Source organism: Dasypus novemcinctus, chromosome 2 (assembly GCF_030445035.2).
Source record: "Dasypus novemcinctus isolate mDasNov1 chromosome 2, mDasNov1.1.hap2, whole genome shotgun sequence".
Taxonomy (NCBI): Eukaryota; Metazoa; Chordata; class Mammalia; order Cingulata; family Dasypodidae; genus Dasypus; species Dasypus novemcinctus.
Genome location: NC_080674.1, coordinates 78,861,636 through 78,889,459, shown reverse-complemented (window position 1 = coordinate 78,889,459; position 27,824 = coordinate 78,861,636). Strand labels below are relative to the sequence as shown.

Genomic DNA, 27,824 nt, shown 5'->3' with positions numbered 1-27,824 from the left:
ACACGAAATTAAGCTTTTTAAAGTGAACAGTGTGGCATCTAGTATATTCAAAATGTTCAGTCATCCACTCCATTTGGGAATTGAATCATGTCCCACACAAAAGACTTGTTCAGGTCTTAATCTCCATTTCTGTGGATATGAACCCATTTGTAAATAGGACCTGTGAAGATGTTATTAGTTAAGGTATGGCCACATTGGAGCAGGGTGGGTCTTTTTTTTTTTTAGAGAAGTTGTAGGTTTGCAGAACAATCATGCATAAAATACAAGATTTCCATATACCACACTATTATTAACACCTTGCATTCGTGTGGTACGTTGGTTACAATTGGCAAAAGCACATTTTTGTAATTGTACTAATAACTGTAATTCATGGTTTAATTTTGGGCTTACTGTGTTGTGCAGTTCCATGAATTTTTTTTTTAACTTTTACTCTAGTAACATATATAGCAACCTAAAATTTCCTCTTTTAACCAATTAAAATATATAATTCATTGCTGTTAATTACATTCACAATGTTGTACACTTATTAAGATAGAAATCCATATGACTGTAGGCCTTACAAAGGGAGGAAATTTGGACGCAGTTAAGTCATAAGCCAGAGATGAGACAGAGATCTACATGTAATGGAGGACTGCCATTGCCAGAACACTAGTGACTTCAGGAGAAAGTGTGGCCCTGCCCACATCTTTATTTTGGACTTCTAGCCTCTAAACTGTGAGCCAATGAATTCTTTCAAGGTAGCCCATTGTGTAGTATATGTCATAGTAGCCGTGGCAAACTAAGACATCTATCTCCAAAAGGAGACCCCATCTCATTAAGCAGTTGTTCACCATACCTCCTTCCCCAAGCCTCTGCCAACCATGAGTCTGCATTCTGTGTCAATCAATGTACCTATTCTGGATATTTTTTATTAATATAATTATATAAATATGTGACCTTTTGTGTCAGGCTTCTTTCACTTAGCATAGTGGTTTCACGGTACATCTACATTGTAGCATGTATCAGTACTTTGTTCCTTTTTATTGTGAGGCATAAATTTTTTAACCTCAAAACTCTAAATTTAAATATCTGGGAATTCTAAAAATAGTTGACAGGAGAGAAATGAAACAAGACTGCCAAAATATTAATAATTGTTAAAGCTGTGTGATGGGTACTTGGGATTCAAAATGCTATTTTTTATACATATTTTTTGTTGGAAAAATTTTCCGTAATAAAAATTTTTTAATTAAAAATATTAGTCCACTGCAGTTTCTTAACAGTCATTAATGAAGTCATTAATTTTATTGGCTTGTCATTTGTATGCTTAGCATGGCTTGAAATTGGACTATTAGAGTTATTCTATGACTGTAAATACATGTTTGGTTGTAACTGAAAATTTTACTTATAACAAAAGAAACTGCAAAGTCAAGGTAACGATCTAAGCTAAAACTTTGTGTAGCCCAAGCTCCCTCTAAATTCTTCCATTACCCAAAACTTTTATCCTGTTAAAGTCTTATGAGGGAAGTAGATGTGACTCAAGTGATAATGCCTCCGTCTACCGTATAGGAGGGTCCAGATTCAATCCCTGGGACCTCCTGGTGAAAAAGAAGAAGAGAAAGCATGCCTGTGCGGTAAGCCAGTCCCCACATGGTGAGCTGAGTGCCCGCATGGTGAGCCAGTGGCCACACAAGTGAGTCACACAGCAAGATGATGACACAACAGAAGAGAATCCTAGAGGAGAAAGATGAGAAGACAAAAAGAGAGAGAAATAGATACAGAACATCACAGAGCAAACAGACACACAGCAAAGAAAGTAGGGCATGGGCGGTGGAGGGGGGAAAAAGACTGAAAAATGAAAAAGACTTATAAACAGGAGATGTGGCTCAAGCAGTTGGGCACCTCCTTCCCCCATGGAAAGTTCCAGCTTTGGTTCCTGGTACTCCTAAAGAAGACGACCTGATAAAATGAACAGACACAATGAGCAGGGAGTGTATATAGCTCAAGTGATTGGGCAACCACCTGCCACATGAGAGGTCACAGGTTTAGATACTGGTGCCTCCTAAAGAAGATGAGCAGAGACAATGAGCAGACAGACAACGGAGCTGTGGTGGGAGGAGTCTTGTGAGCAGTATGTCTAATGTGTTTGTACAAATTTGTGAAAAAGTTTACAGATACCTGCAATGCACTTCTCAAATGTATGTGGAGAGACATCTGTTCTGAAAAATGAGGAGAGGAGTAAGTTTTCTTCTGCCTCAAAAAAGTTTCTTTATTTAACAGTTTAACAAAGTTAAACAGATTTCCTTTCTACAAAACTTCTCAGGACCTTCTAATATGCAGATATCTTAAATCTTTTAAGATTTGGCAAGCAATGTTTCTTAAGCTTTTTTGACTACTAGTGTACCATTGAATAGTTTGGAAAACACCAGACTGCATATGTATAATCTTGGGTTAGCACTTAATTTTACTACCCTCATGGTTTTCATTTCTTTTTATTTCTCCTTATGGCTATCCTTTTCTACTGCTCTTACTTATTTCTTTATTTTCCTCTAATATATTTCCTAACTATTAAAAGTAACAAAATTTTGAAGTTGCTTTGTTGTTTCTACATAGGTGTGGGTCTGTGAAACTAATGGAAAATATTTCCATTATGCCCTTAAATATAGTAAATTAATAAATATAATTATGCCTTAAATATAATAAATTATGACTTTATATTTGTACTTGTTATTTTAATTAATAGCAGTTACAGAACTTGCAAAGAAGGGAAGTAGACTTGGCCCAATGGATAGGGCGTCTGCCTACCACATGGGAGGTCTGCTGTTCAAACCTCAGGCCTCCTTGACCCACGTGGAGTTGGCCCACACGCAGTGCTGATACGCATGGAGTGCCACGCCACGCAGGAGTGTCCCCTGTGTATGAGAGCCCCACGCGCAAGAAGTGCGCTCTGTAAGGAGAGCCGCCCAGCGTGAAAGGAAGTGCAGCCTGCCCTAGAATGGCGCCGCACACATGGAGAGCTGACACAACAAGATGACGCAACAAAAAGAAATACAGATTCCCGGTGCTACTGATAAGGATAGAAGTGGTCACAGAAGAACACACAGTGAATGGACACAGAGAGCAGACAACTGCGGCGGGGGGTGGGGGGAGAGAAATTAAAAAAAAAAAAAGAACTTGCAAAGGAGAGCAATGCTTAAAGGTTTACAACTGTTAGGTACATTTTGGTCTTTTTTTTAAGATTTTTATTTATTTCTACCCACCACCTCGTTGTTTGCACTTGCTATGTCTTTTTGTCTTCCTTGTTTCCTTAGGAGGCACCAGAAACTGAACCTGGCACCTCTGGTATGGGAGGGAGGCATCTAATTGCTTGAGCCACCTCCGTTCCTGCTTTGTTGTGTCTTTCATTATGTTTTGTGTTTTTTTCCTTCTTGTATCTCTTGTTGCATCATCTTTTGCATCGTTTGCCACACCTGCTGGTAGCATCAGCTCGCCGTTTTGCTCGTCTTATCAGAAACCTCCACTTCTGCATTTGTTGTGTCTCATAATGTTTTTCTTCTTGTGTCTGTTGTTGTGTCATCTTGTGTCAGCTTGCCATGCCTGCCCATCGTACCAGCTCACTGCCTTCTTTAGGAGGCACCAGGAACTGAATGACAGACCTCCCGTGTGGTAGGCAGGAGCTCAATCGCTTGAGCCCCTTCTGCTTCCCTTGGTGTCTTTATAATTGAAACTGGCTTTATTCCAGGAAATTTAGAAAATACAAAGGACTAATTAGCAAACTTCAAAATAATTCAAAATTGTGCCTCTCAGACATAAACATAGCATCTCTCTTTTTAATAAAAATAATACTTAAGCATGAGAGGAGGAAAACCCTCAAACTTTATTGAAAGACATAAACTAAAAGCCTCCCTATATAGTTCCCAACTGACATCTCTTCTCCCATACCATTAGGGTTTTCCTCCTCAGGTAACCATAAATATTGTTTTCTTGGGTATTCTTTTTTATTTGTTTTTTTGGATATCCTTTGTTGTATACAGCAACATAAAATTTGTGCCCTATTTTCTACTTTGTCTTTTCTTATTTGGAGATTTTTCAGGATGAGTATATAAAGGTCACCTAATATTCTACTATATGTATTGTTAACATTTTGTTGTATTTCCTTCCAGCTACATAATTAAGACAAGCTCATGAGGGACAAGATGTGCCTTGCTAGTACACCTCAAAGTTCCAAACTGGAATAATGAAGTGTATTAGTATTTAGTATGTAGTTTATGGAGTGATTTCAATCCAGGCTTAAAATCTAACTTAAAATTCTTTGGGGAACTATTGACAAAGGCTTTTTTTTTTAGATTTGTGAACTTAAAATATTAAGTCCTATTAGAATAGGAAATGAATCATTTTATATAATACACTTAACAAATGTTCATTCCAAATAATTGGGCAAAATCCACACTCAAATACTGTTTCGGGGTTTTTGTTTGTTTTAGTTTTATCCTTGCAACATGGGTCTGGAATTTTTGATGGAGAAGGCTCCTTTCCATATATATCAACAATAAAAGCATTTGTTTCTGTTCTTGCGATAATGCTAATGTTTTCTTAGACTACACTTTTCTTTTATAATATAAGTTTGATTAACCAGAACTAAGGAAGATTGAGTTATGGTTAATTGAATTTTTGGCTATCTAAAGAATGGTCAGTAAAACTCTGTATTGTTTTATTCCTTGTTATTAAAAATCTTCCTGATCTACTCTGTATCAACACCTTTTCTGGCTTTAGTAAATAAAGAATCATTTATGTGTCTGTTTACTAGTGTGTGAGAATCATGTTTAATTAATCAATCTTAGTTCCTAGCACAAAGAAGGTCTGGCATAAAATTAAGTGCACAATAAATACTTTGTTGAAAATAATCTTTGTTTTGGATTTGGCATCTAGTATACTGATTCCCACCCCCCAAGTTGATCTTTTACCGTTATGTTGTTTCAAGTACATGTTTAAATTTTTGGAAAGATTTATATCTTTAAAAAGCAAGCAAATATTAGCACATAGTCATTTTGAGTATTATTTTTACCTTGTAAATGTAATTGTTACAATAGAACAAATGTTTAAAAATTAACAGTTTCATGCTTAAGATTATATGTGCTTAGGCCATTAAAAAAATGAAGGTAGAGGTTCTTAACAAAGGGTTTGTGGGCTTCAATTGAAATTCATACTAACAATATTCTTGTGAGGATGTGTTGGTGCAGGTGTGATATATTTATTAAATAATGCACAGTATAGTGTGAACTTAGTAAGGGGTCTGTCATTTTCACCTCACTGGCAAAGGGGTCTGTGGAACAAAAAAGGTTAAGCACCCCTGTATTAGGGAATGAGGATCATACATCTGTGGTTAAAACTTTTTTCTGCTCCCCACCCCCCAATATATCTACTTTGATATGCTAAGTATGTTTTATATTTACATGATTTCTTGTGATTTATTCACTAAAAGAAAGGTAATTCTCTGAAACGTTTTTGGTTTACTTACAGATTGATCAAAGAAAAAGTGATGTATGAAAAAGAAGCTAAACAACAAGAAGAAAAAGTTGAAAAAATGAGAGCTGAAGATGGTGAAAATTACGCCATTAAAAAACAGGTAAAATTATATCTTAAATAATAGTTAACATTTACAGAGTATCATATTAACTAAAGCAGTTTCTATATCAGCCTTCTGAGATAGTACTCTTATTTCCTTTTTTACTATTAAAATTTCTATTTAAAGTTGAAGTCACTGAAAGACAATTAAATAACTTGCTCCAGGTAACAAAACGGCTAAGCGGCATAGGTACAATTTGAACACAGGTGTTCTAGCTCCAGAGGCTATATTCTTTTTTTTTTTTTTCCCCTCTCCTTCACTGCCCCCCAACTGTTTTGCACTCTCTCTGTCTGTTCATTGTGTGCTTATCTTCTTAGGAGGCACCGGGAACCAAACCCAGACCTCCCATGTGGGAAGGAGGTGTCCACTGGTTTGAGCCACCTCTATTCCTGCTTGTTGTGTCTCTCATTGCGTTTCCTCGTGGTTATTCTTCATTTTGTCATTTTTTGCATCAACTTGCCGTGCCAGCCCATTGCGTCAGCTCACTATCTTGCTTTTCTTTTTTAAGAGGCACTGGGAACCGAACCTGGGACCTCCCATTTGGTAGGCGAGTGCCCAACTACTTGAGCCCCATCCACCCCCCAGAGTGTATACTCTTAACCATTAAACTTTACAGCCTCTCCAGTTTTAAGTATTAGATATTTGAATGGTCTAATCTTATATTGAAGTATGTTTATATATTTCAGTTCACAAATATTTTCCCCAAGCTTACATGAAGAAATAAAATATATATTTCACTTTTCAATGGCATCATCTTATTGTCCTCAGGAAGAGTTTCAGTTTCCTTAGTGTGGCATTCAAGGCCCTTCATGATTTGGGCACCTCCTTATCTCTCTAACGCCATCTCTAGGCAGTCCCTATGTTAGATCTCTTAGGTTCCTGCCTTTTTAGTTCCCTTTTCTCCTTTACCTCTGAGATTCTGCACCTGTCTGGGATGTTTTTCCTACTCCTCCCACCTACTCTCTCCTTAATTCCTTTTCATCCTTCATTCCTCCTCTTCCCCCACCCCCAACACTGAATTAGGTGCACCTCTTTTGTGTTCCCAGAATACCATATTTATTCCCATTATTTATTGACTATTCACTCTTGACTGATACTCCTGCTTCATAATTCCTTAAGAAAATAGAGGCTATCGGGAACTTCTTCATATTCTCACCACAAAGTCTACCATCCTATCTGCATGTGTACTCATGCTACCTTACCTCCCTTACCTCCTGTTTAGAGTTGGATTATGTGTCCTAGCCCTTGTTATTGTCCTCAGTGAACCCTACATTCGATATCACTTCATTTTAACTTTCTTAATTAGACAAATTGTTGGCTTACAGAAAAATCATATATAAAATACAGGATTCCCATATACCATCCTTTTATTAATACCTATACTGGTGTGGCGTATCTGTTAGAATTAATGAAAGTGCATTTTTATAACTGTACTAAAAACAATAATCCATGGTTTAACTTAGAGTTCATTGTGTTGTACAATTTCATGGATTTTTAAAAATTTATTTTATCACTGTATATACAACCTAACATTTCCCAGTTTAACACATTCAGATGTATATTTTAGTGCTGTTAGGTATATATTCACAATGTTAAGCCACCATCACCACCATCCCATTACCAAAGCATTTCCATTGTTCCAAATAGGAACTCTGTACAATTCAAGGCTTAATTTCCCATTCCCTGTCTTCATCCTGTCTCCTGATAACCTGTATTCTAGATTCTCTTTAGGGTTTCCTTATTCTAATTATTTAATATCAGGAGATCATACAATATTTGTCCTTTTCTGTCTTATTTCACTCAACATGGTGTCATCAAGGTTCATCCAAGTTGTCACATGGATCAGTACTTCATTCCTTTTTACAACTGAATAATCCTCCAGTGTTTGTGTCTGTGTGTCTGTGTCGGTATGTGTACATATACACACCACATTTTGTTTATCCATTCATTCGTTGATGGACACTTGGGTTGCTTCTATCTTTCAGCAATTGTGAATGCCACTACGAACACCAGTGTGCAAATCGGTCATCACTTGTTAGTCCTCATCTTATGTAGCATCAACAGCATTAGACACCAGTAACCACTTACTCCTTGAAGCACACCCTTCTAATGACCTCTTTGACAGAAAAACCTCTGGATTTTTCTCCCATGTCACTGCCATTTTTCCTCAGTCTCCTTTTCCAAAACTTTATTTTTTTATTATTTATTTTTACTTTTAAGAGTTCTATCAACAATTCCTCTCTAAGTAATCTTAAACATCCTTAACTTTTAATCCCATCCTTCTGCCCATTCATTCACTAATTTATTTTTTATTTTTTTAAAGATTAATTTTTATTTATTTCTCTCCCCTTCCCCCTGTTGTTTGCTCTGTGTCCATTTGCTGTTTGTTCTGCTGCGTCTGCTTGCATTGTCAGGCGGCACTGGGAAACTGTCTCTTTTTGTTGCATCATCTTGCTGCGTCAGCTCTCTGTGTGTGTGGCCTGGGCAGGCTGTGCTGTTTTTCACATGGGGCAGCTCCCCTTGCGGGGCGCACTCCTTGTGTGCGGCAGCACTGCACGTGGGCCAGCTCACCACACGGTCAGGAGGCCCTGGGTATTGAACCCTGGACCCTCCATATGGTAGGCAGACACTCTTATCAGTTGAGCCACATCCCCTTCCCTCATTGACTCATTTAATGGGTATTTTTTTCTTAATGAATGCCTGCTGCATGCCAGGCATGTAGGCATGGCATTGAAAAAAAAAGAGGAGTTCCTACTTACTTGGCATTCATACTAGGGTCAGTGACTTCCAGATTTACATGTCTAGGCCTGATCTCTCCAGATAGATATTTTCAGCTAATTGCTTAGTGACATATCCTCTGGGTGTCCAAAATAAATCTGTAACCCACCCCCCTCAAAAAAAACAAAAAAAGGGGAAGCAGACTTGGCCCAGTGGTTAGGGCGTCCGTCTACCACATGGGAGGTCCATGGTTCAAACCCTGGGCCTCCTTGACCCATGTGGAGCTGGCCCACGTGCAGTGCTGATGTGCACATGGAGTGCTGTGCCATGCAGGGGTGTCCCCCGCATAGGGGAGCCCCACACGCAAGGAGTGCACCCTGTAAGGAGAGCCGCCCAGCGCGAAAGAAAGTGCAGCCTGCCCAGGAATGGCACCACACACATGGAGAGTTGACGCAGCAAGATGACGCAACAAAAAAGAGACAACAGATTCCCGTGCCGCTGACAACAACAGAAGTGGACAAAAAGAACACGCAGCAAATGGACACAGAGAACAGACAACTGGGACGGGAGGGTGGGCGGGGGGAGGGGAGAGAAATAAATAAAAATAAATCTTTAAAAATAAAAGCTGTTCTCATTTCCCTATCACAGTGAACTACCTCCACCCATCCAGATACCATCCTTCTTGATGAATCATCCATCACCTAGTGAGCCCCTTCTTGATGCTTGAGTCTTGCCATCCATCCCTTTCCCAACACAACAGTCAAATTGGTCTCTTTAAAATGTATAACCTATATCAAAATGTGTATGCTCCTCTACCTGAAATCCAATATCCAGTGCACTTAGAATAAAATCCAGAAGACACTAGAGAAAAGTGTATGAACCAGTTTATATAAACTATGTCTCAAAAACTTATTTTTTAAAGCTGCTTTTATGAATTCACAGTGGTTTTCTCCATGTAAACTATGTTGCAAATGGTAATAATGCACATTTAACCCAAACTAAATTTTCAGTAGGTAGTTGCTTTCAGTAGGCGTGCAGAAGGAATGCAGTAGCATCTGAAACATCCTCTTTCTCTGGCTATACAGGAAGAGAACCTTATTTTCTTGAGCTTCAGGAGAGCCTGCCTTATCTTTTGTGTGGTGTATGTAAAGAACATTTTGAGTCAGATATTAATAAATTGGGGGAGAATTTGTAAACAGATGTGTACATATAGTCTGAGTTTTCTAAACTGTTCTTCGTAAGAATTAAACATATGGAATATAACTATGATTTTTTAAAAGTCGATGCTTTTATTTAATATATATACTTCAATAAATATTTTCACTTCTGTACTTCTCTCAATTTATTGTCTTCTATTGTTTTCCCACACCTGGTGGGAAACATGATGTAGTATAAAACTTTATTTAATTGAAGTCTTTCTGGGACCCCATAGGCTTATTTTCTGTGGTACCACAGAAATGTGGTACTAGCAACCTCATTTAATTTTTTCTTTCCTCTCTTTTCATCACCAATAATGTATGAAAAAATAATCCTTTGTTAGACTAGGAGGAATAAATGTGTTCCCTTTCTAAATAAAATATACAGTGTCTCAGATTATCATAGAACCTGTTCTCTTTCATTTATATTTGTATATTGATCATCTTTCAATAATATAACTGCTTTATAGCCAGGATTAACTCATTATATTGAACCTTGTTTTCTAATAGATAAGAATATTAGCCACATACTGGTTATACCATTAACTACCTGTACCAGAAATAAAAGGGAAAAATTTTTGTTCAAAAGTCCTTTCTATATTGTCATGTTAAAATTCTCTTTTATTACAGTGGTTGTGGTTCATAAACATGATTTCTTAGATTCATAGTTAACCTAGTACTTATTCAAAAATACCATCCTGTTTCTAATTATATAACCATAGTCAGCCTACAGTATATAAAGTTATCAATTGCAGTTTTGTTTCAGTGTCTCCTAGGAACTTGTGCTTAGCCCAACCTACATGCCTTTCTTGATTTCTTTTCCTCAGTTTAGCTATGTTGTCACTAATTACTGTTTTTATATATACGTTGGGAGTTGCATTGCCAGAAGCACTACTCTATTCCTTATTGCCTATGACTCTAAGGTTCATAATCGTTTTTTAACATATGCTGTGCCTCTTATAGAAAATGTCAAGGATGCCATGTGCTACATTCTGTGGGTCCTCTATACTTCTGCCTGGATTTTCTCTTCTTCTGAATTAAATGCCATCTTCATCTGCTCCCTTTTCTAATGTAAGCATTTAGTGCTCTAAATTTCCTTCTTAGTACTGCTTTACTTGCACCCCATAAAATTTGATATTAAATTTTCATTTTCATGTAGTTTATCTATTTTTTCCCTTTGGGACATCCTCATTGACCCATGAGTTATTTAGAAGTATGTTGTAATTTCCAGATATTTTAGGATTTCCCTCCTGTTTTCCTCTTACTGATTTCTAACTTGACTTCATTATCATCAGAAAGATACTATTTATTTCAGTTCTTTTAAATTTATTGAGGACTTTTTTCTTTGTTGTGCTGTTGTTTGGGCCAGGATATGGTCTATCTTAGTGAATATTCAGTGGGCACTTGAAAAGTATGTGTATTTTCCTGTTGTTTGGTAGAATGTTCTATAATTGACAACTAGATTTTTTTGGTTGATGGTGGTAGTTTTCTTTTATATCTTTGCTGATTTTCTATCTAGTACTTCTATTAGTTGCCGAGAGTGGGGTGTTAAAGTTCCCTACTTTACTTGTGGGATTTGTTTATTTCTCCAATCAGTTCTATGAGTTTTTGTTTCATGTTATTTTGAAACTCTGTTGTTTTCCATGTACATTCAGGATTGCTATATGTTATTTATGAGTTGATCTTTTATCATTATTTAATGTCCCCCTTTATCCCTAATTTTTTTTTTGCTTTGAAGTCGATTGTATCCAGTATTAGTACAACCACTCTTGCTCTTTGCAAAAAGTAATGCCTGCGTATTATCTCTTTTTCCATCCTTTTACTTTCAATCTACCTATGTCATTATGTTTAATGTGAATTTTTTGTAGACAGCTTAAAGTTGTGTCATGTTTTGTAATTCACTCTGTGAATCTTAGTCTTTTAACTGGTGTATTTAGACCATTTACATTTAAAGTAATTATTTGTATGTTAGGGCTTAAAGGCCCAGATTATTTGTGAATCATTGGATGCTTTGTACAAACTTAACCATTCAGCAGTCACCACAAGACACAAGTCAAATGTATGTTTTGACATGTGTAGCATATTAACATTAAACAACTAAGTAAAAAGAAAGATTTGACCACTGTACCAGTAATCTCTGGATTATTTTAGAGCTCAGGCTAGCAAACTAATGCTGTTTTTGCTACTGGTTCTGCATGCAACCAGTATCCAATATTAGATTGTTACAGCTATAGGTATAGCCAGCCCCAGGTAAATAATCTGGACCAATTAGGGCTTCTCCTTTCCAATGTATATGTTTGACTACAAATAAAATGGATTATATTTTAGGTTCAGGAGTTTCTTCATTGTTAAAACCTAGCCTTGCTATGTCTCCCCAACTTCCATTTTACCTGAATAACTACCCCAAAAAATAACTTGTCTTAAAAACAATTAGTCATCAATAGGACTACATCCTTTTGTGTTCCCCTAACCTTGTAATTTCCAGTGTGTGCCAAGATCCTGCCTTAACAGCCTAGTCTTATTATAGCTAACATTAGAATAAACTGGCAGTTTGTTCAGATATTTTGAGCAGAAGCACCATGCATTTGAATAACTATCTCCCAAGGGAAACACTTTGAAAGATAATACTCATTTGGTTAAGTTAAAGTATTTTTAGGAGTTTCTTTACTACATTATCACACCTTCATATATACTATCTTTTTAAATTATTCCTGACAGCTGTAATTCATTGTGACAAGGCATAGTATATGATTTATGACTTTGGTGGAAGTATAGTTTATAAATTCTAAATCATAGTTTTCACTGTATGCCTTTTGCTCCCTATGGCATCATCTTCCTCAAGCAATGTCAAATGTATATCTTCATGTTTATGCTCCTACAGTGGCCTAAAGAACTGTACCTTCTTTTTCATCTTTGTATCCCCTATACGTATTGCTTGCTATCATATAGTAAGTTTATTGAATGAATTGGGCCCTGCTTTGGCCCTGCTTAAGTCAGGGACCTGTTTTGATATACTAATTGAGGATTCTTGCTCTGTAATAATGGATAGTAGTTATTTTGGACAGCATAGTTTAATTTTAATAATAATAAAATAAAGCTTTCCAAAAAATCTTTAAAAATTAACATTTTGGATTATGATATCTTTGACCTAATTCCTTATATTCATTTCATCTTATTTAATTCCTGTAAGTTATTCTAAACAGAGGTAATGTGAATTATTTGCTAATATGAAATATTCCTATAAATGATTTTTTCACATGTATTCAGACTAACAAGATGCAGAAAATAATTTAGTGGCTTTGGTTAAATATCTAGGCGAGTATGATAAGCTATGAAATAAAGTCATGATCCTGTGTTTGAAATTTTCAACCTTTACCTCATTAGTAAAAGAGTTATAAGTTCAGTGCTACACTTTCACCTAAGAAAATAGATGTGGATAAGAGAGTATCCTTGTATATTATAATTGTGATTTTGTTTGCAGTATGTGCTATGACAAAACTATTGGAGAAGGGAAGATACTGGGACTTACCAAAAGTTTCTATTATAATTCAGTATGATTACGATTAAATTCTACCTTTTATTTTTATTTAATTTTATATTAGGTAGATAACAAAACTTCTTAACAAAAGTTCAGATTTTGTACCCATTTGATCAAGATATTTGATCAAACATTATTTTTTTAGAAGTACATTTTAAATGATCTCTTTCAGTGATGTCTCTTTCTGAGAATGGTTTAAGGAAATAAAGCTTCGTACTACCAAAGAAAAGACTTTAAGTCCAGTATCTGACACTAACTTTTTTTTTTAAGATTTGTTTATTTATTTATTTCTCTCCCCTTCCCCCCACCCCGGTTGTCTGTTCTCTGTGTCTATTTGCTGTGTCTTCTTTGTCCGCTTCTGTTGATGTCAGCGGCACAGGAATCTGTGCTGCTTTTTCATTGCATCATCTTGTGTCAGCTCTCCGTGTGTGTGGCACCATTCCTAGGCAGGCTGCACTTTCTTTCACGTCGGGCGGCTCTCCTTCTGGGGCGTGCTGCTTGCGCGTGGGGCTCCCCTATGTGGGGGACACCCCTGTGTGGCAGGGCACTCGTTGCAGGGGACACCCCTGTGTGGCAGGGTACTCCTTGCGCGCATCAGCACTGCACATGGGCCAGCTCCACACAGGTCAAGGAGGCCCTGGGTTTGAACTGTGGATCTCCCATGTGGTAGACGGATGCCCTAACCACTGGGCCAAGTCCGCTGCCGACACTAACTTATTTATCTTCTTTTTGATTAGGTATTCCATTCATTGATTTCACTTTTTTCTTTCATGATTTGATATGTTACAATTCAGTTTTGAATGATGGATTTTAAGTCCATAAATACCTTCCAGGATAAATACTCCTGAATTTAATTCTGTAGTGTCCATCTTCCGGAGGAATAGGCAAAATGTTCCGATTCATACGGGTGCCAGGTTAGTAATTTGGCTTATACTGCATGGGGAGAATAATCTCTCTCCTAAAATGAAGCACAAGGAAAAGTAATAACTTTTTATGCATGATAAGCATCAAAAATATGAACCTGCTGGTCTTTGCTTTTCATTTTTCTTTACTTCTGTCTTTCAGTGAGTACCTCCTGCAGTGTGCGCACAATGTGATCAATAATTCAATAACTTTTTTCATGCAGTAATTATCTCCATGTGATATTATCTGAACACTTTTTTTTTTTTATTACTCAAAGGATGCAGGAGATACTTCTATAACCAGCTGATCCCATTTTGGATAAAGGTGCTTTGTGACAGCAGGTGCCTTCATTTATTTTAAATAGCCTTTTAAAATAAATGCTCTATGGAAAACTTTTCCAGTTAATTTTCACTTAACATGAAAAGGTGATCACCAAAAAGGTTTAATTCTTAAACTTGTACTTTTTAGATTTTACAGTATGAGTCATTCTTTCCAATCTCTAATACACATAATTTAAATTAAAATGTTGAACTACTTAGCATTGATATTTTAACTGTGTTTTTTTTTTTTACTGATTCCTCTAAATCATTTTAGATACAGAAGTGTGAGCTAAACGTGCATAAGTTCTACTACTATCTCTGCATGTCTCACACACTATTCCTGTTACAGGCAGAGATTCTACAAGAGTCCCGTATGATGATCCCAGATTGCCAGCGTAGGTTGGAAGCAGCATATACTGATCTTCTGCAGTTATTAGTAAGTAAAGATTTCTTGGTTACCTTTTAAATTTTTTGAGTTTAATACATGGAAGGCCAAAATTTTAAGTACTTAATCAACACTGAGAAAAACTAGTTGTAACATTTTTTATTTAGTTACCCTGTATACCAGTATATTTTAAAATAAGTAATGGAGTTTAAATCATGTTTTGAGTTACGCTGCCAGTAAAAGTAATGTTTTCTCATATACTCATTCTCTTTAAATTTAAATGTACTTTAATTATCATGGTATTAGGTATTCATGGTATTAATATTGACCAGCAATATCTTAAATTATTTGTTTTTTATACATAAAGATCTTTTTTGACACATTAAGAGTGAGTAGATTGAATTTTTAAAAGATCCAAATGTTTCAAATGAATTTGGACCCTTCTAAAAAGAACCTAGATTTTTTTCATATTTAAACCTAAATTAATTTGAGGGAAAGAAAAAAAAAACTGCTACATAGAAAGTCCCCTCTATTAACTATGAGCTGGGTTATAAAGTATGATATCATACCTATTGGTATAAATGTCTTGTGATACAGTGACATAATTATTTTATGAATGATTCTAAGAATAATTAAAAGTCATCATTTCTTTCTTAATAATTAGATATAAAAGCATTGTACCATACACATGAGGCAATTGATAATTGCTGTTTGATAATATGATGATTTCTGATATTTCCTTCACTAATCTTACTTTATGCTTCTATTTTTGGAACTTTAGCAATAATTAGCTACAGAGTTGTTTTCCTTATAGCTATCCCCTATATAACAAAAATAATGTGGCTTTTTCTATATAATCTTACATATTCTTAGAAAGAGATGAAATTTGGTTTCTCACCAAGATAACATTAGTATTCAGTCTGTAAAAAGAAATGTTTACATTTTACAGTAATTTTGACACAGAACTCTATTTTTTAGAATCCTTTTAAAGGCAGATAACTCTCCTTGACAACCAAAAAAGTAGCTTTGGTTTTAAAATTAAAGATAAACAAAGCAGCAAATAATTACTGTTAAAATATTACTTAAGACAAAGCACCATTTGAATTTCTTGCCAGTTTAAATGCTTTTATGCTCTCATGCATTTAGTAACTGAGAAAGGAATAGAAAATATTTGAATAATATTGTCTTTGGTGATAATATATTTGCATATGAGAATGTATTAAACAGTATTTCTACCCTCAAAGAGCTTATATTTTATTGATAAGAGAACAGAGATGTGTTTAGGTGTAATGTAGAGGTTTATGAAATTCTTATCTGTATAGTCTGGGTTTAGCAAATTCTTGGCCATTTTACTTTAAATTTTCATATTAAACATACAACCTCTCTCTTAAACTTTATTCCCTCTGCTCTGTAACTGTTTATATAGATCTGTCTTTTATTGCACTGACATGATTTGCTGACTGTAGCTTTATTTAAAAATCGAACAAAATTTGCTAAGCACAATAATTTTTTATACCATTACAGTTTATTTAGTTTCCTTTGTATCGGCATCATGGAAAAACTCAATCTTTAAAAATCAGTAAACCAAAGATGGTTAGTATTGTTTCTTGTGGTAGGGTATGTAATATTTATTAACAGGCAGACAGTTCACCCTTCTAATTCATAAACTTAACTCTGGTGTGACATAGTAGCCTTCTTTGACATTGGGAGTAGTTGGAAGAAGATTATTTTGGCCTTAATGTTATAAAATATGCAAAATGTTAGTAAATAGTCATTTTTTACTTTCAAGTCATTATCAGTAATAATCCCTTTTATATGGTGATATTGCATTGACAAAATGAAAATCATTTGTCTTTTTCTGAGATATTTATTTAATGCTGACTGCTTTAGAATCGCCATGTTACTCAATTGTTATATGAGAACATACTGTGTTTAAGAAACATTAACATTTTTTCCTTCCCTGTGAAGAAGGCACAGAAATGTAAGAAACCTGTAGAATTATAGTATAGTCAGATGAGGCATGGGATCCTTTTTCTTTTCATTTTTGAGCTATTTACATTGGTAGTTTTAAACATTTGAGTAAAGTACTGAAATTTGAGAGGAATAAACCTAATTTTTTATTATATTTCATTTTAGGACAGTGAAAAAGACTTGGAAGAAGCTGAGGAATATAAAGAAGCACGTTCAGTACTGGATTCAGTGAAGTTAGAAGCCTGAAATTTATCCATACAGGTGTTTTTAACATTAAACCCTGGGACGCATTCCACAATTATTACTTTTGACCACTGTGCATGTTCAAGTAGTATGAGAATATGATTGTTTCTATGCCATTGCATATATTTTTCTTTGCCTAATTTAACATGTCAAATAAATGAGTTCGTCTGATAAAATTGTTTATTTCATACTTCACAGAAAATTTTTAGCTTTTTATTTTTAAATTACAGACTTTTTTTTTTTAAGGAGGTACTGTTAATGAAGCCAGGACCTCGCACATGGGAAGCAGGCGCTCAGTTACTGAGCTATACCTGCTCCCCAATTACAGACATTTTTGACAGGGAATTAAAATTTATCAGAAGTCTAGGTATTTTGCTTCATAAGCATAGTTTCATTTAAAAATTGGATACCATTTTTTTATATAAAAATCCAAAATTTTTTGCAGTTTTTTCTGAATAAGGCACAACTTCCTGATAAGAAAGATACTTCTTTATGAACTATAGAGAATTGAACTGTATTTTAGAGGAATAATGGCTAAATGATATGCTGGAAAATGTGTAACTGGCTCTTTGAAATGTAGGGAAACCTCTGATTTGTAGCTTTGGCAATTTCTATGGTATAAATACTCCCACCATGGCAAATTTCAAGATACCAACATGATGTCACTGAACACAGAGTTGGGAATACCCAAGGCATCTTCTGCATACCCCTGGCCATCGCCAACTCTTGATAATCTTGGTTGACTGGAAAAAGAGTATCATACAAAGTATTTTCCCAGTACTTTTGTAAACTCACCACCTAATCATTTTAGGCTTATTTTCCAAAAATATATGACACCTCATTTAGTTTTCTTCTATTTCTAGAAAATGTGTATCAGCCTTATATCACCAGCTTAGTATAAGCAGTGATCTAATCAACCAAAATAGTATTTTTGGCATTTATACTTTTAAAAGTCATATTTGGAAAAGGAAAAGAAGCTTGAATTTTTGTTGCTATAAAATACTTATAGTAGTAGTATAGTCATCCCAATTTTGAAAGCTGCAAATGATCTCGAGAAGCCATAACATGTATTATTGGATTGGTCCAAAAAAGTCAGAAAAGAGATAAATAATATGTTTTCCTAATGTTATTTCTAAAGGCTATTCTGGTGTTATAAATCACAGAACGTGTCATATTTACAAAATAAAATCTTCATACATGCAAAAAATTATTTCATCAGCAAATAACATACACCAGAATCATTTATAAATTGGAGTGTCACCTCAAAATATATTGCATGCCATTTTAAAAGTACTTGAGTTGAGGAAATAAAAATTAACTATAATTACAGAGTGAAATTTGACACTAAGGTGTCAAGATTTGGAAATTTTGAGTACCAGGAAAATTGAAACTAGATTAATCTGTTGTTGGTATCAAGCACCAGAATAGCTTGGCTTTTTCTTTTTTGTATATTTGTTTTCCAAATAGGATTTAATTCAAAGAAAGTATTTTACTATTTTTTAAAAACTGCAAACCACTATTTCATTTCAAACTTCTTTCTAATAAATAAATACCTATATATTCATGGCAAGTGGTTTCCTTACCAATTAAAGCTTGAAGACAACAGAATATCAAAATAAAAATGTATTTGTCCCCCCAGAGAAAAGTAAAACTGAAGTGGGAATTTTGCAACCAAGACCTGAATCTCAACTGTTGAAAATAATTTTCTTGCCAAGAAACCTAGGAAAGAAGTCAGCAAGGTAGATGAAAAGAACTGTATCTTTAGAAAATTCCTATCTCAACTATGGATTTTATACTGTATCCCTCCCTAGGTGTTGATAATAAGTAGCAAAAAAGCTTTATTTCTTGAAATTATTAACACATTCCTACTGTATTTTCATGACTGAGAGCCACATTAAACTCACAGCAGTTGTAATCAAATTCAGTATTAACTTATTTTTAAGCTTTTATTTAAAATCGTACATCTGTACAGCAATAGGTAGAAATTCCTACAAGTAAATTTGCCTTTTTCTCCCTGCACCAGCACCTGACCCAAAATCAACTTAGTAGTTGCTCAGTAAGCATTTGTAGGATGAATGAAAACCAAGTATCTCAAACCTCAGGTGAGTAAAAGAATGCTAATAAGAAGGATGCTGTCATATCATAAACAAATGCAATATAGTGCTTTTCAAACTGCTTTGACCACATGTCACAATAAGAAACCTGTTTTCCCTTGTGACTCAGGACTCATATATCAATATATAAAACAATATGTATCCTTACTATGTACAGTTCCTCTGATTTTATTTTTTTAAGTGATCATGACTGCTGGTCGATTCCATTACTAATGGCTTGTGAAAAAAAACAACACTGCCCTGATACAATAATGCTGAATTGTTCTAGTTATAAAAATTCTATTTGTATTCAATTTCTTAAATATCATCATATCAGTTGTCTGAATGAATGTGTGCAAATTTGTACACATCACAGGTATAAAATGTAAAGTGTAATAACTTAACATTTGAAATACTCAGCTGCACAAACTAATACAATAGCTTCCATAGAAAAGACAGGCAAAACAAAGACAAATGAAAGATGTAAGTACTAAATCTGTTATCTGTATTTTTCTGTACAGCAAAGGGCACTTCATTTCTAAATAAGAATGGGCAAAGGATTAAGAAATACAGACATAAGGTATGGAATGAGCAAAGTGGCCATTTCCAGATTAGTTTTGACATCATTGAAAGCATTTTCAATCCTAGCATCTTCACTTGGACACTCTTGACTAATGGGAATATCAGTCATAGAAAATCAAAATATTCCCTCAGTGGTCCAGGACAGGGGCTTCCTGGCTGGGCTTTCAGGGCATTTACATTTCTGGATAGGTATTAATATTTCAAGGTCTGGGTTGTCCTTACTTTACCCAGTTTGCACCCTGTGGGTAAATCACGTATATAGTTCTTTGGGAAGGAAGGAAACTTGTGGGAAAGGGAAAAAGCACACTGCTGAAAAAAAAAACTCATGTTTATTTTATGAATAATGAAAACTGGTTAAAACAATATATTACATTATTTATTTAACATTTCTCAACTTTCTGGTCAGCAACATTCAAAGCTTAATATTTTTTAATTGTCTCCATGCCTATACCTTTGTGCACTGAATCACTTCCAAATTGAGCAGTCAAACCTGGTTAATCTAAAACAATTTACAAACTTCATTACATTACTTAGCTTTTTTAAAAATCATATCAAATTTAATAAGGACATATCCTTCAGCTGGTTATCACTTAAATCTCATTATTTTGTCATTTAGATAAACAAAGGCAGATTAATCCTTTCTTTGATGGAGAATTAGGGTCTTTAAATATCAGGGGGAAACTTGACATATATGTGAGAGCAAGAGCTGTGAAGCTTTTTGGCATTTAAGGGTTAATCAGATCATTTAGTCCTTGAAGCTCTTTTGAGTGCTTTAGCTGGAAAGAAAATTGAATGATTTATATATAAATGGTGTATTATGAAACAAGTTATAAATAGTAGTGTACTTGAAATTTTCAAGAGTACTTCATAAAAATCTACATTGTACTCCACTGTCCTGTTGTGTTTACAGTAAGAGGTATTTGTACAGTAAGAGGTATTGGACCCTTACACAGAAAAGTATAAGACCATCTTTCTTATATTTTGTTTTGTGCATTCTGATAGCTACTGATAGTTGACAAGGTACTTTCAGTCTTGGGAGAAAATATTTTCAGTATATCTCAAGAAGGTAATATTTTTAATGCTCAAAAAACTTTAAAATTAATAAGAAAAATTAACAGTGTATTAAAAATGTAGATGTGAACAGGCACTTCACAAGATATGCAAATGAATAGTTTCTTTTTTTAATATTCAATTTCAATGCAAATGAAAAGGTTTTTTTCAGTCTTTGACTCCGGTAGTTATTCGTGAAATTCAGATTTTAAAACACTGAAGCAAAATTTATAAAGATGAATGTCCATTGTCTAGATGTGATAAAGTATTAATGGATAAAATTAGGTAAGAGAATGAAATAAAAAAATCAATATTGGAAAAGAGATTCTATCATTACATGGAGATAAGATATGTATCAGGAAGACACAATAGAGTTATCTATGAAAAAGAGCAATAAGGAAATTAAAGTGGGTAGTTACAAAACAAATAGAATCCATATGCTTCTATAGGCCAACAATAACCAGACATAATGGAAGAAAAAAATCTCTCCTAAGAGTCATAGAAGACATTTTAAAAAATGACTTGTTCTAGATAAGGAGATTTAATATTATCAAAATATGGTTTTTCCCTATGTCAATGTGTAAAATCTGTGAAATAAAGTGCAGTGGGCTTGGGGAGTGAAGAGAATTAGAAGAAATGATTATACAATCCAATTTTTTAAAATAGGCAATAGCATGGGGGAGTATGGGGGATAAAATGAGCTCTCCCCACCATTGAAATGTTATCAAGTTGTCATAATTAAATGTATGGTAAAAGAATAGAATATCAGTGAGTACAGAGTTTAGAAACAAATCCAGATATTTATGGGACTTTAGTATATAATAAAGGATTTTCAAGTCCCTGGGCGAAAGATATATTATTCAGTAAGTCATATTGGGATAACTGGCTAACCATTTTGGGGGAAATTTTATTTTATTTTTTTTTAAGATTTATTATTTTTATTTACTTAATTCCCCTCCCCTCCCCCGGTTGTCTGTTTTCTGTGTCTTTTTGCTGCGTCTTGTTTCTTTGTCCGCTTCTGTTGTCGTCAGCGGCACGGGAAGTGTGGGTGGCGCCATTCCTCGGCAGGCTGCTCCCTCCTTCGCGCTGGGCGGCTCTCCTTATGGGTGCACTCCTTGCGCGTGGGGCTCCCCTACGCGGGGGACACCCCTGCATGGCAGGGCACTCCTTGCGCGCATCAGCACTGCGCATGGGCCAGCTCCACACGGGTCAAGGAGGCCCGGGGTTTGAACCGCGGACCTCCCATGTGGTAGACGGACGCCCTAACCACTGGGCCAAAGTCCGTTTCCCCATTTTGGGGGAAATTAAGCCAGATCTCTACTTCACTGCTCACACCAAAATAAATTTCAAGTGAGCCAAAATTTAATTGTAAAAAGAAAGAAGAAAACATTGAAGAAAGTAAGAAATTAAAGAATTTTTAAACTGATATCCCATGAGGGTGTAGAGAAATAGGACGTCTAATTTTAAAGATGGCAGTTCTCCACAAGTTAATATCTAAATTTAATGTACCAAGCATAAAAATGTATAGAGATAAATAAATGGTGATACTGTCCAAGAAAATCTGGACATGGAGAATTGTTGTGGGGAAAAAGGGAAAAATGTAAGAAGCATTGCTGTTGACTATTAAAATTAAAACAGAAACTGGCATAAAATTAAACTGTCAGTAGAATAAACTGGAAAACAAACCAGATTTAAGTATTTATCAATTCATAAATACCTCTTATAGGCAGCATTTCAATTCAGTGGCAAACGGATGGATAATTTAGTAAATGGTACTGGGAAAATTGTCACCTATTGAAAACAATAAAATAAAAATAAGAGTTCTATTTCATTCCACACAGCAAAATAAGACTTAAATAGATTAAAGAATTAAATCCATGCAATAAATATTTATTGATCCTCTACCAGGCCAGGCAAGATTCTGGTTTTGATGCAACAATGAGCAAGACAGAGCTGCAATGATGAGCCAGACAAAGATCCCTGCTCCTGAGGAGCATGTAACCAATGGAGGTTTACAAACAGTTAGCAAAAATTTAGTAATACATTCTGTGCATAGAAATAAAATAAATGGAGTGATAGGTAACAACTGGGAGAACAGGGAAGGCCTTTTTGAAGAGGTGACATTTAAGCTGATCTCTTAATTACACTGACAGAGGGAAGCACATTCCAAGCAAAGAGAATAGCTTGTGTGAAACCTAAGACAAGGAGTTAGATGACTTCTAAGCAAAGAAAAGAGTCCAGTGCGGCTGGGGCGGCTTGCACCCTGACGCTGACGGGGGGGTTTGGAGGGGTCAGCTGGCCGCAAAGGCGTCTGAGGCTGCGGCAGACAGCCTCAGAGGGGCTCTCAGGTGTGGAGGACGCACGGCAAGGGGAGGAAGAAAGCCGCGGAGACCAGGTCTGTACGCAAGTCCGTTTTATTAAGGAAGTGCAGTGGGTTATATAGAGAATGAGGAGGGCGGGGTAGAGCAGGAGGAGTGAGGGCTACGGGGCGGCTGGGGATTGGCAGAAACTTGTGGGCGGACTTGTGGTTTTGTGCTGTTAGCTGTTGCTAGGGAAGTGGGCAGATTTCAGGTTATGGTGCAACATTTGCCCCTTTTTCTCTTTTTTATTGGGGGGGGGTATAGGTGAGAGGTTTGCTTGGGTGTGTACTTATGGACGTGTGCTGGCTATATTGGCCGCTAACGGGGCGAGTGGCAGGTCCAAAGAGTGGCAGGCAAGCAGAACAGACCAGCTGTGCTACACGTGAGTGGTGGGCTGCGCACTTCCCCCACTAGGTGCGGCTACGCTTGCCATTCAGACTCGGGCCTGCCCTGCCCCCTGCTCCCTATTGATTGTTAAGCAGTTCTAGGGTGGCGGCGGCTGGGGAGGGGAACAGGGTTGGCTGTTAAGGTGGGGAACGTGCGGGCTGGGGGAGCAATGGGATGCGTTGCGGGGTTTTTAGGTGTTGGGTTGTCCTTGATTTCTTCTTGGGGCGGGCTGAGCAGGGCTCGTTGGGGGGGCTGTCTTCAGTGGCGAGCTGATGGTACTGGATGCGCACGAAGGACGTGAGGATTGCGTTGGTTTGGTCCTTGGCGAGCTGGATGATCTTCTTGACAGCCCAGGGCCCTATGGTAAGAGCTAGGAGAATTATTATTAGCGGGCCTAGGAAGGGGAGGAGGTATGGGAGGAGGGTATGGAAGACTCTGGAAAAATAGTTAGCGGCTTCACGCTTCTTTTTGGCGCCGCTCTAGTCCTTCTCGGACCTTTCTTAGGCTGTCCTCGGCAAGGCCAGTAGAATTGGCGTATATACAGCACTCTTCTCCAAGGGCGGCACAAAGGCCTCCCTCCTTGAGAAGGAGAAGGTCAAGGCCCCGGCGGTTTTGGAGAACTACCTCAGAAAGGGAATTGAGAGAGTTTTTAAGATGGGAGATAGCAACTTGGAGGTGGGAGATATCACTGTCGACAGCTTGCCTGAGGGAGGAAAGGGAAGAGGATTGTGTGGTAAGAGCAGTGATTCCCGTGCCTGCCCCGGCGAGACCTAGAAGGGTAGCAACTGTGAGGATGGTGAAGGGTTCTCTCTTCTGGAGGTGAGCAGGGAGTTTGTGACTCTGAAGGGCGGAGAAGAACTCTTCGTCACTGTGGAAAAGGACTCGAGGGGCTAGGAGAATGAGTAGACAGGTTTCATTGGTGGCGTTGAGGGTAGCGACGTTGAGGCAGGGGGTTAGTCCGGTGGAGGTGCAAAGCCATTGGGAGGTGTTATGAGGGATTAAGAATTTGGCGGAAATGTTGGGAGAGGAGTAGTTGGAGCAGGCATTTAGGAGGGGATGGGGACCTTGGCGAGAATGAACACAGCGCCCTGTGGAGGAAACAGATTGAAAGGTTAAGGGGATAGAAGAGGCGTTCCAATTGCATTCAGCAGGATTATGTTCAGAGGATTCACTGAAGGCGAGGTTAGTGGCGACGGGCTCATATAGAGGAAGAGAGGGAGAGAGACAAAGCCAGCAGTTCGCAGTTAGGTTGGGGTGGGAGATATTCAGAGAGGTGTAGGAGGCTCTAATTAGGTTAATGAGAGGGCTAGAATACTGAGTAGGGGGTAAGCGAGACTTGGGGTTGTGGGAGGTAAGGGGGGCAATAGCGAGGGGGGTGCTGGGCGAGGGAGAGGGTGAGGCGGAGTGGGGGGGAGAGGGAGGCTGTGCCTGTGGAGGATTGAGAACCTGATTTGGGCCCACTGGGATGGAACGTGTGGGAATCGGCTCCTTTTTTATAATGATAAAGGCACCGTAGTCGTAGTCGGTTGCATACAGGCGGACTCCCCATGTGCGGCCAGACAGCCAGACTGGATCTAGGGGATTTTTGACTTGTAGGGTGACGGAGCGCCACTTTGTGCTGCTGTGGATAAGCTTAATATAGGGGTCTTTGTTAGGGGCACCGGACCATCCGTAGGCGATGGTCTCGCACCCCCAGGAAGGGCAGTAATAGTGTGCAGGGTCATGGCATCCTCTGGCGGTGGATGGACAGATGTAGAAACCTGAGAAATGGTTATCATTGGGGCCACGGCACTTTTTGGGGAGGCCCACACCTACGTGGCTGCAGGGGTACGCCTGCTGCGGCGCGATGGGGGTGAAGTATAGCAATGAAGAGAGCAGCTATCAAAGGCACTGCTATAACGACGTGTAAGCTAGGTTGGTGAGATTACAGATGTGCACGGTGAAGGAAGGAGCGCTTGCGGTGACATTTACAGCGAGGAGCTTTTCCTGCTGCCAAAGGGTGAGCGTCCAGTTGAAGGGTTGGTGTGAGGGGTTGGAGAAGATAGGCGGGAGAAGAGGAAGGAGGAGGAGAAGGACTGGGTACAGACGAGCTTCAGTCCTCTGCTCCATTGGCGTAGTCGTCTCGGGGGGCGAACGAAGAGGGGGTGCTCGATGGTGGACCGTTGCTTGATGGCGCAGGCACAGCGTTCTCTGGAGATGCTGGCGCCGGCGTGCGTCGGACGGCGGTGAAGGGTGCCAGATCGTCGGGTGAAGGGGTGTGGTCCGTTGCAGGCACTGTGGCAGGACGGATCAGACGAGCTGGGATCCACAGGGGCTGCGGCTCAGAATCTGGAAAGACACAAGCAAAACCTCGCCCTTGGGCAAGGAGGGGGGCTGGTCGTTGCCAGCGGTTAGTTTGGGGGTCTTTCCAATGGACAAGAGGGGCTTGGGTGGGACGCCACATGGGGCCCCAATGCTTGTGGGTGGGAGAAAGGCCTTTCTTGTCAAATGTGAGCAAGTTTAAGTGAATTAAGCAGTTGGTAACAACGTCTCCTGGCGGCTTTAGAGGAGCTTCGTTTTGCTGTTTGTGAATAAGGAGCTTGAGCTGTTGGTTAATGCGCTCGACGATGCCTTGTCCTTGTGGGTTGTAGGGAACCCCGAAATGATGTGTGATCTTGTACATTTGTAGGAAGGCAGCAAAGGCGGAGCTCCGATAAGCGGGGCCATTGTCTGTTTTGAGGTCCCATGGAACGCCCATAAAAAGGATGGCTTGGCGTAGCGCACAGATGGCGTGTTTGGCTGTTTCTCCTGGAAGGGGCAGGGCGTAGCACATGTGCGAGAAGGTGTTGACGGCAACATGCAGGAACTTGAGTCTTCCAAAAGAGTTGACATGAGTAACGTCCATTTGCCATCGGGAGTTTGGGCGAAGACCTCGCAGGTTGACGCCCTGTGGCTGTAATGGGCCGAGGGGTAAGAGAGGCGCGCAGGTGCGGCAAGAGCGCACGAGGTGCTTACAGGTTTCCATGGACAGATTGGGAAAGAGCTTATGAATTGAGCACGCTGAGAAGTGGAACTGCGCGTGCAGTAGCTTGGCCTGGTTGACAACGTCCCCAAGATAAAGCGGCCAGGGCACGCTGTGGTTGGCAAGTGCGGTGTGCCATGGTTGGCATGTGCAGGGCATGCTGTGGCAGGCGAGCGCAGCGTGCTGTGCTGGTGACGCCTGAGCTGGTGATGGCTGGACAGCGCGGTCGGCGGCTTGATTTCCAGCGGTTAGCGGGCCAGGGAGGCCGCTGTGACTTCTGATGTGAGTGATGAACCAAGGGTGGTCTCTGGCTTCTAATTGGTGCTGGAGGAACTGAAGCACCCTATCGATGGCTGTATCCGTAGGGAAGAAGGTGGCAAGAGGCAAGGCATGGCACACCTGCAGGGTGTATAAACTGTCTGTGAAGATATTGAGCGGCTGGTTGGGGCAGGTGTGCAGAGCAACAGCGACTGCGAGCAGTTCTCCGACTTGGACAGAGAACGCTTTCGAAAACACAAGGGTTCGTGGCGTTGGGGAACTAGGTGAATAGATGACCGCAGCATAGGAGGTCTTTGAGGCATCTGTAAAGGCCGTTACTGCGTGTGGAAGAGGTTTCCTGGCCGGCAATGGATGGAACGGAGTGGAGAATGCGAGTTGCGAGAGGCCTTGGAGAAGTCGGTGATGAGGATAGTGGTTGTCGAAAGAGCCTCTGAAAGTTTCAGCGAGCACTTGCATGTCCACGTCGTGGATGAGCAGGTTGGTAGTAGCCTTGGTGTCAAAGGGCCAGACGATTGTGGAAGGAGGAACTCCGTAGGTATGCACACATAGCCCCACAAGGTCGGAGGCGAGGGCGATCCATGCCCTTGTGAAGGGGCAGATTTTTGGGAGCTTACTCTTGGAAGTGTGTAGCCAGAGCAGTGGCCCGTCTTGCCAGAGGAGTCCAGTGGGCGTTACTGGCGTGGGAAGAACCAATGCGAGGATTGGCAGTCCTGGGGCGTAGCGCTCGAGGCGGCAGGCCTGAAGGGCCTCGTTGACATCCTGCACAGCCGCTCGGGCTGCTGGAGTGATGACGATGGGGCGGGTGACTGCATCGGCTGGAAGATCCTTAGTCTGCAGGAGCTCGAAAAGAGGCTGAAGTTGAGCCGTGGTGATGGGGAGCGCTGACCGAAGCCAATTGATTTGGCCGCAGAGCTGCTGTAGCTCCGTTAGAGACATCTTGGGCGACACCTGTAGCTTTGGTGCTACTGGCTTAACATGGTGGTGAAAGTGAAACCCCAAAAATTGAAAGGGGGATTGAAGGCGAATCTTGTCAGGCTGAACAGTAAGTCTGATCTGTGAGAGATTGTGGAGAAGCTCCGAGACGAGAGTTTCCAGCTCACGAGGATCCTTAGCGGCAATGAGCAGATCGTCCATGTAGTGGATGATGTGGGCGCGCCTGTGGGCCTTCTTGCGGAGTGGATCGAGTGCGCGATCGA

At 38.8% G+C, this 27,824-nt stretch overlaps 1 protein-coding gene across 1 annotated transcript in view; it reads left to right on the top strand.

Moving 5' to 3' along the window:
* TBCA (tubulin folding cofactor A) overlaps positions 1 to 18,796 on the top strand; it is a 107,250-nt gene extending 88,454 nt beyond the window's left edge. Inside the window, exons 2-4 of the mRNA XM_058275194.2 lie at positions 5,497 to 5,602; positions 14,627 to 14,713; positions 16,799 to 18,796. Coding sequence (XP_058131177.1) covers positions 5,497 to 5,602; positions 14,627 to 14,713; positions 16,799 to 16,879 — 274 coding nt within the window. The 3' untranslated portion in view covers positions 16,880 to 18,796. The remainder of the gene's footprint in view (positions 1 to 5,496; positions 5,603 to 14,626; positions 14,714 to 16,798) is intronic.
* The last annotated feature ends 9,028 nt before the right edge of the window (positions 18,797 to 27,824 follow it).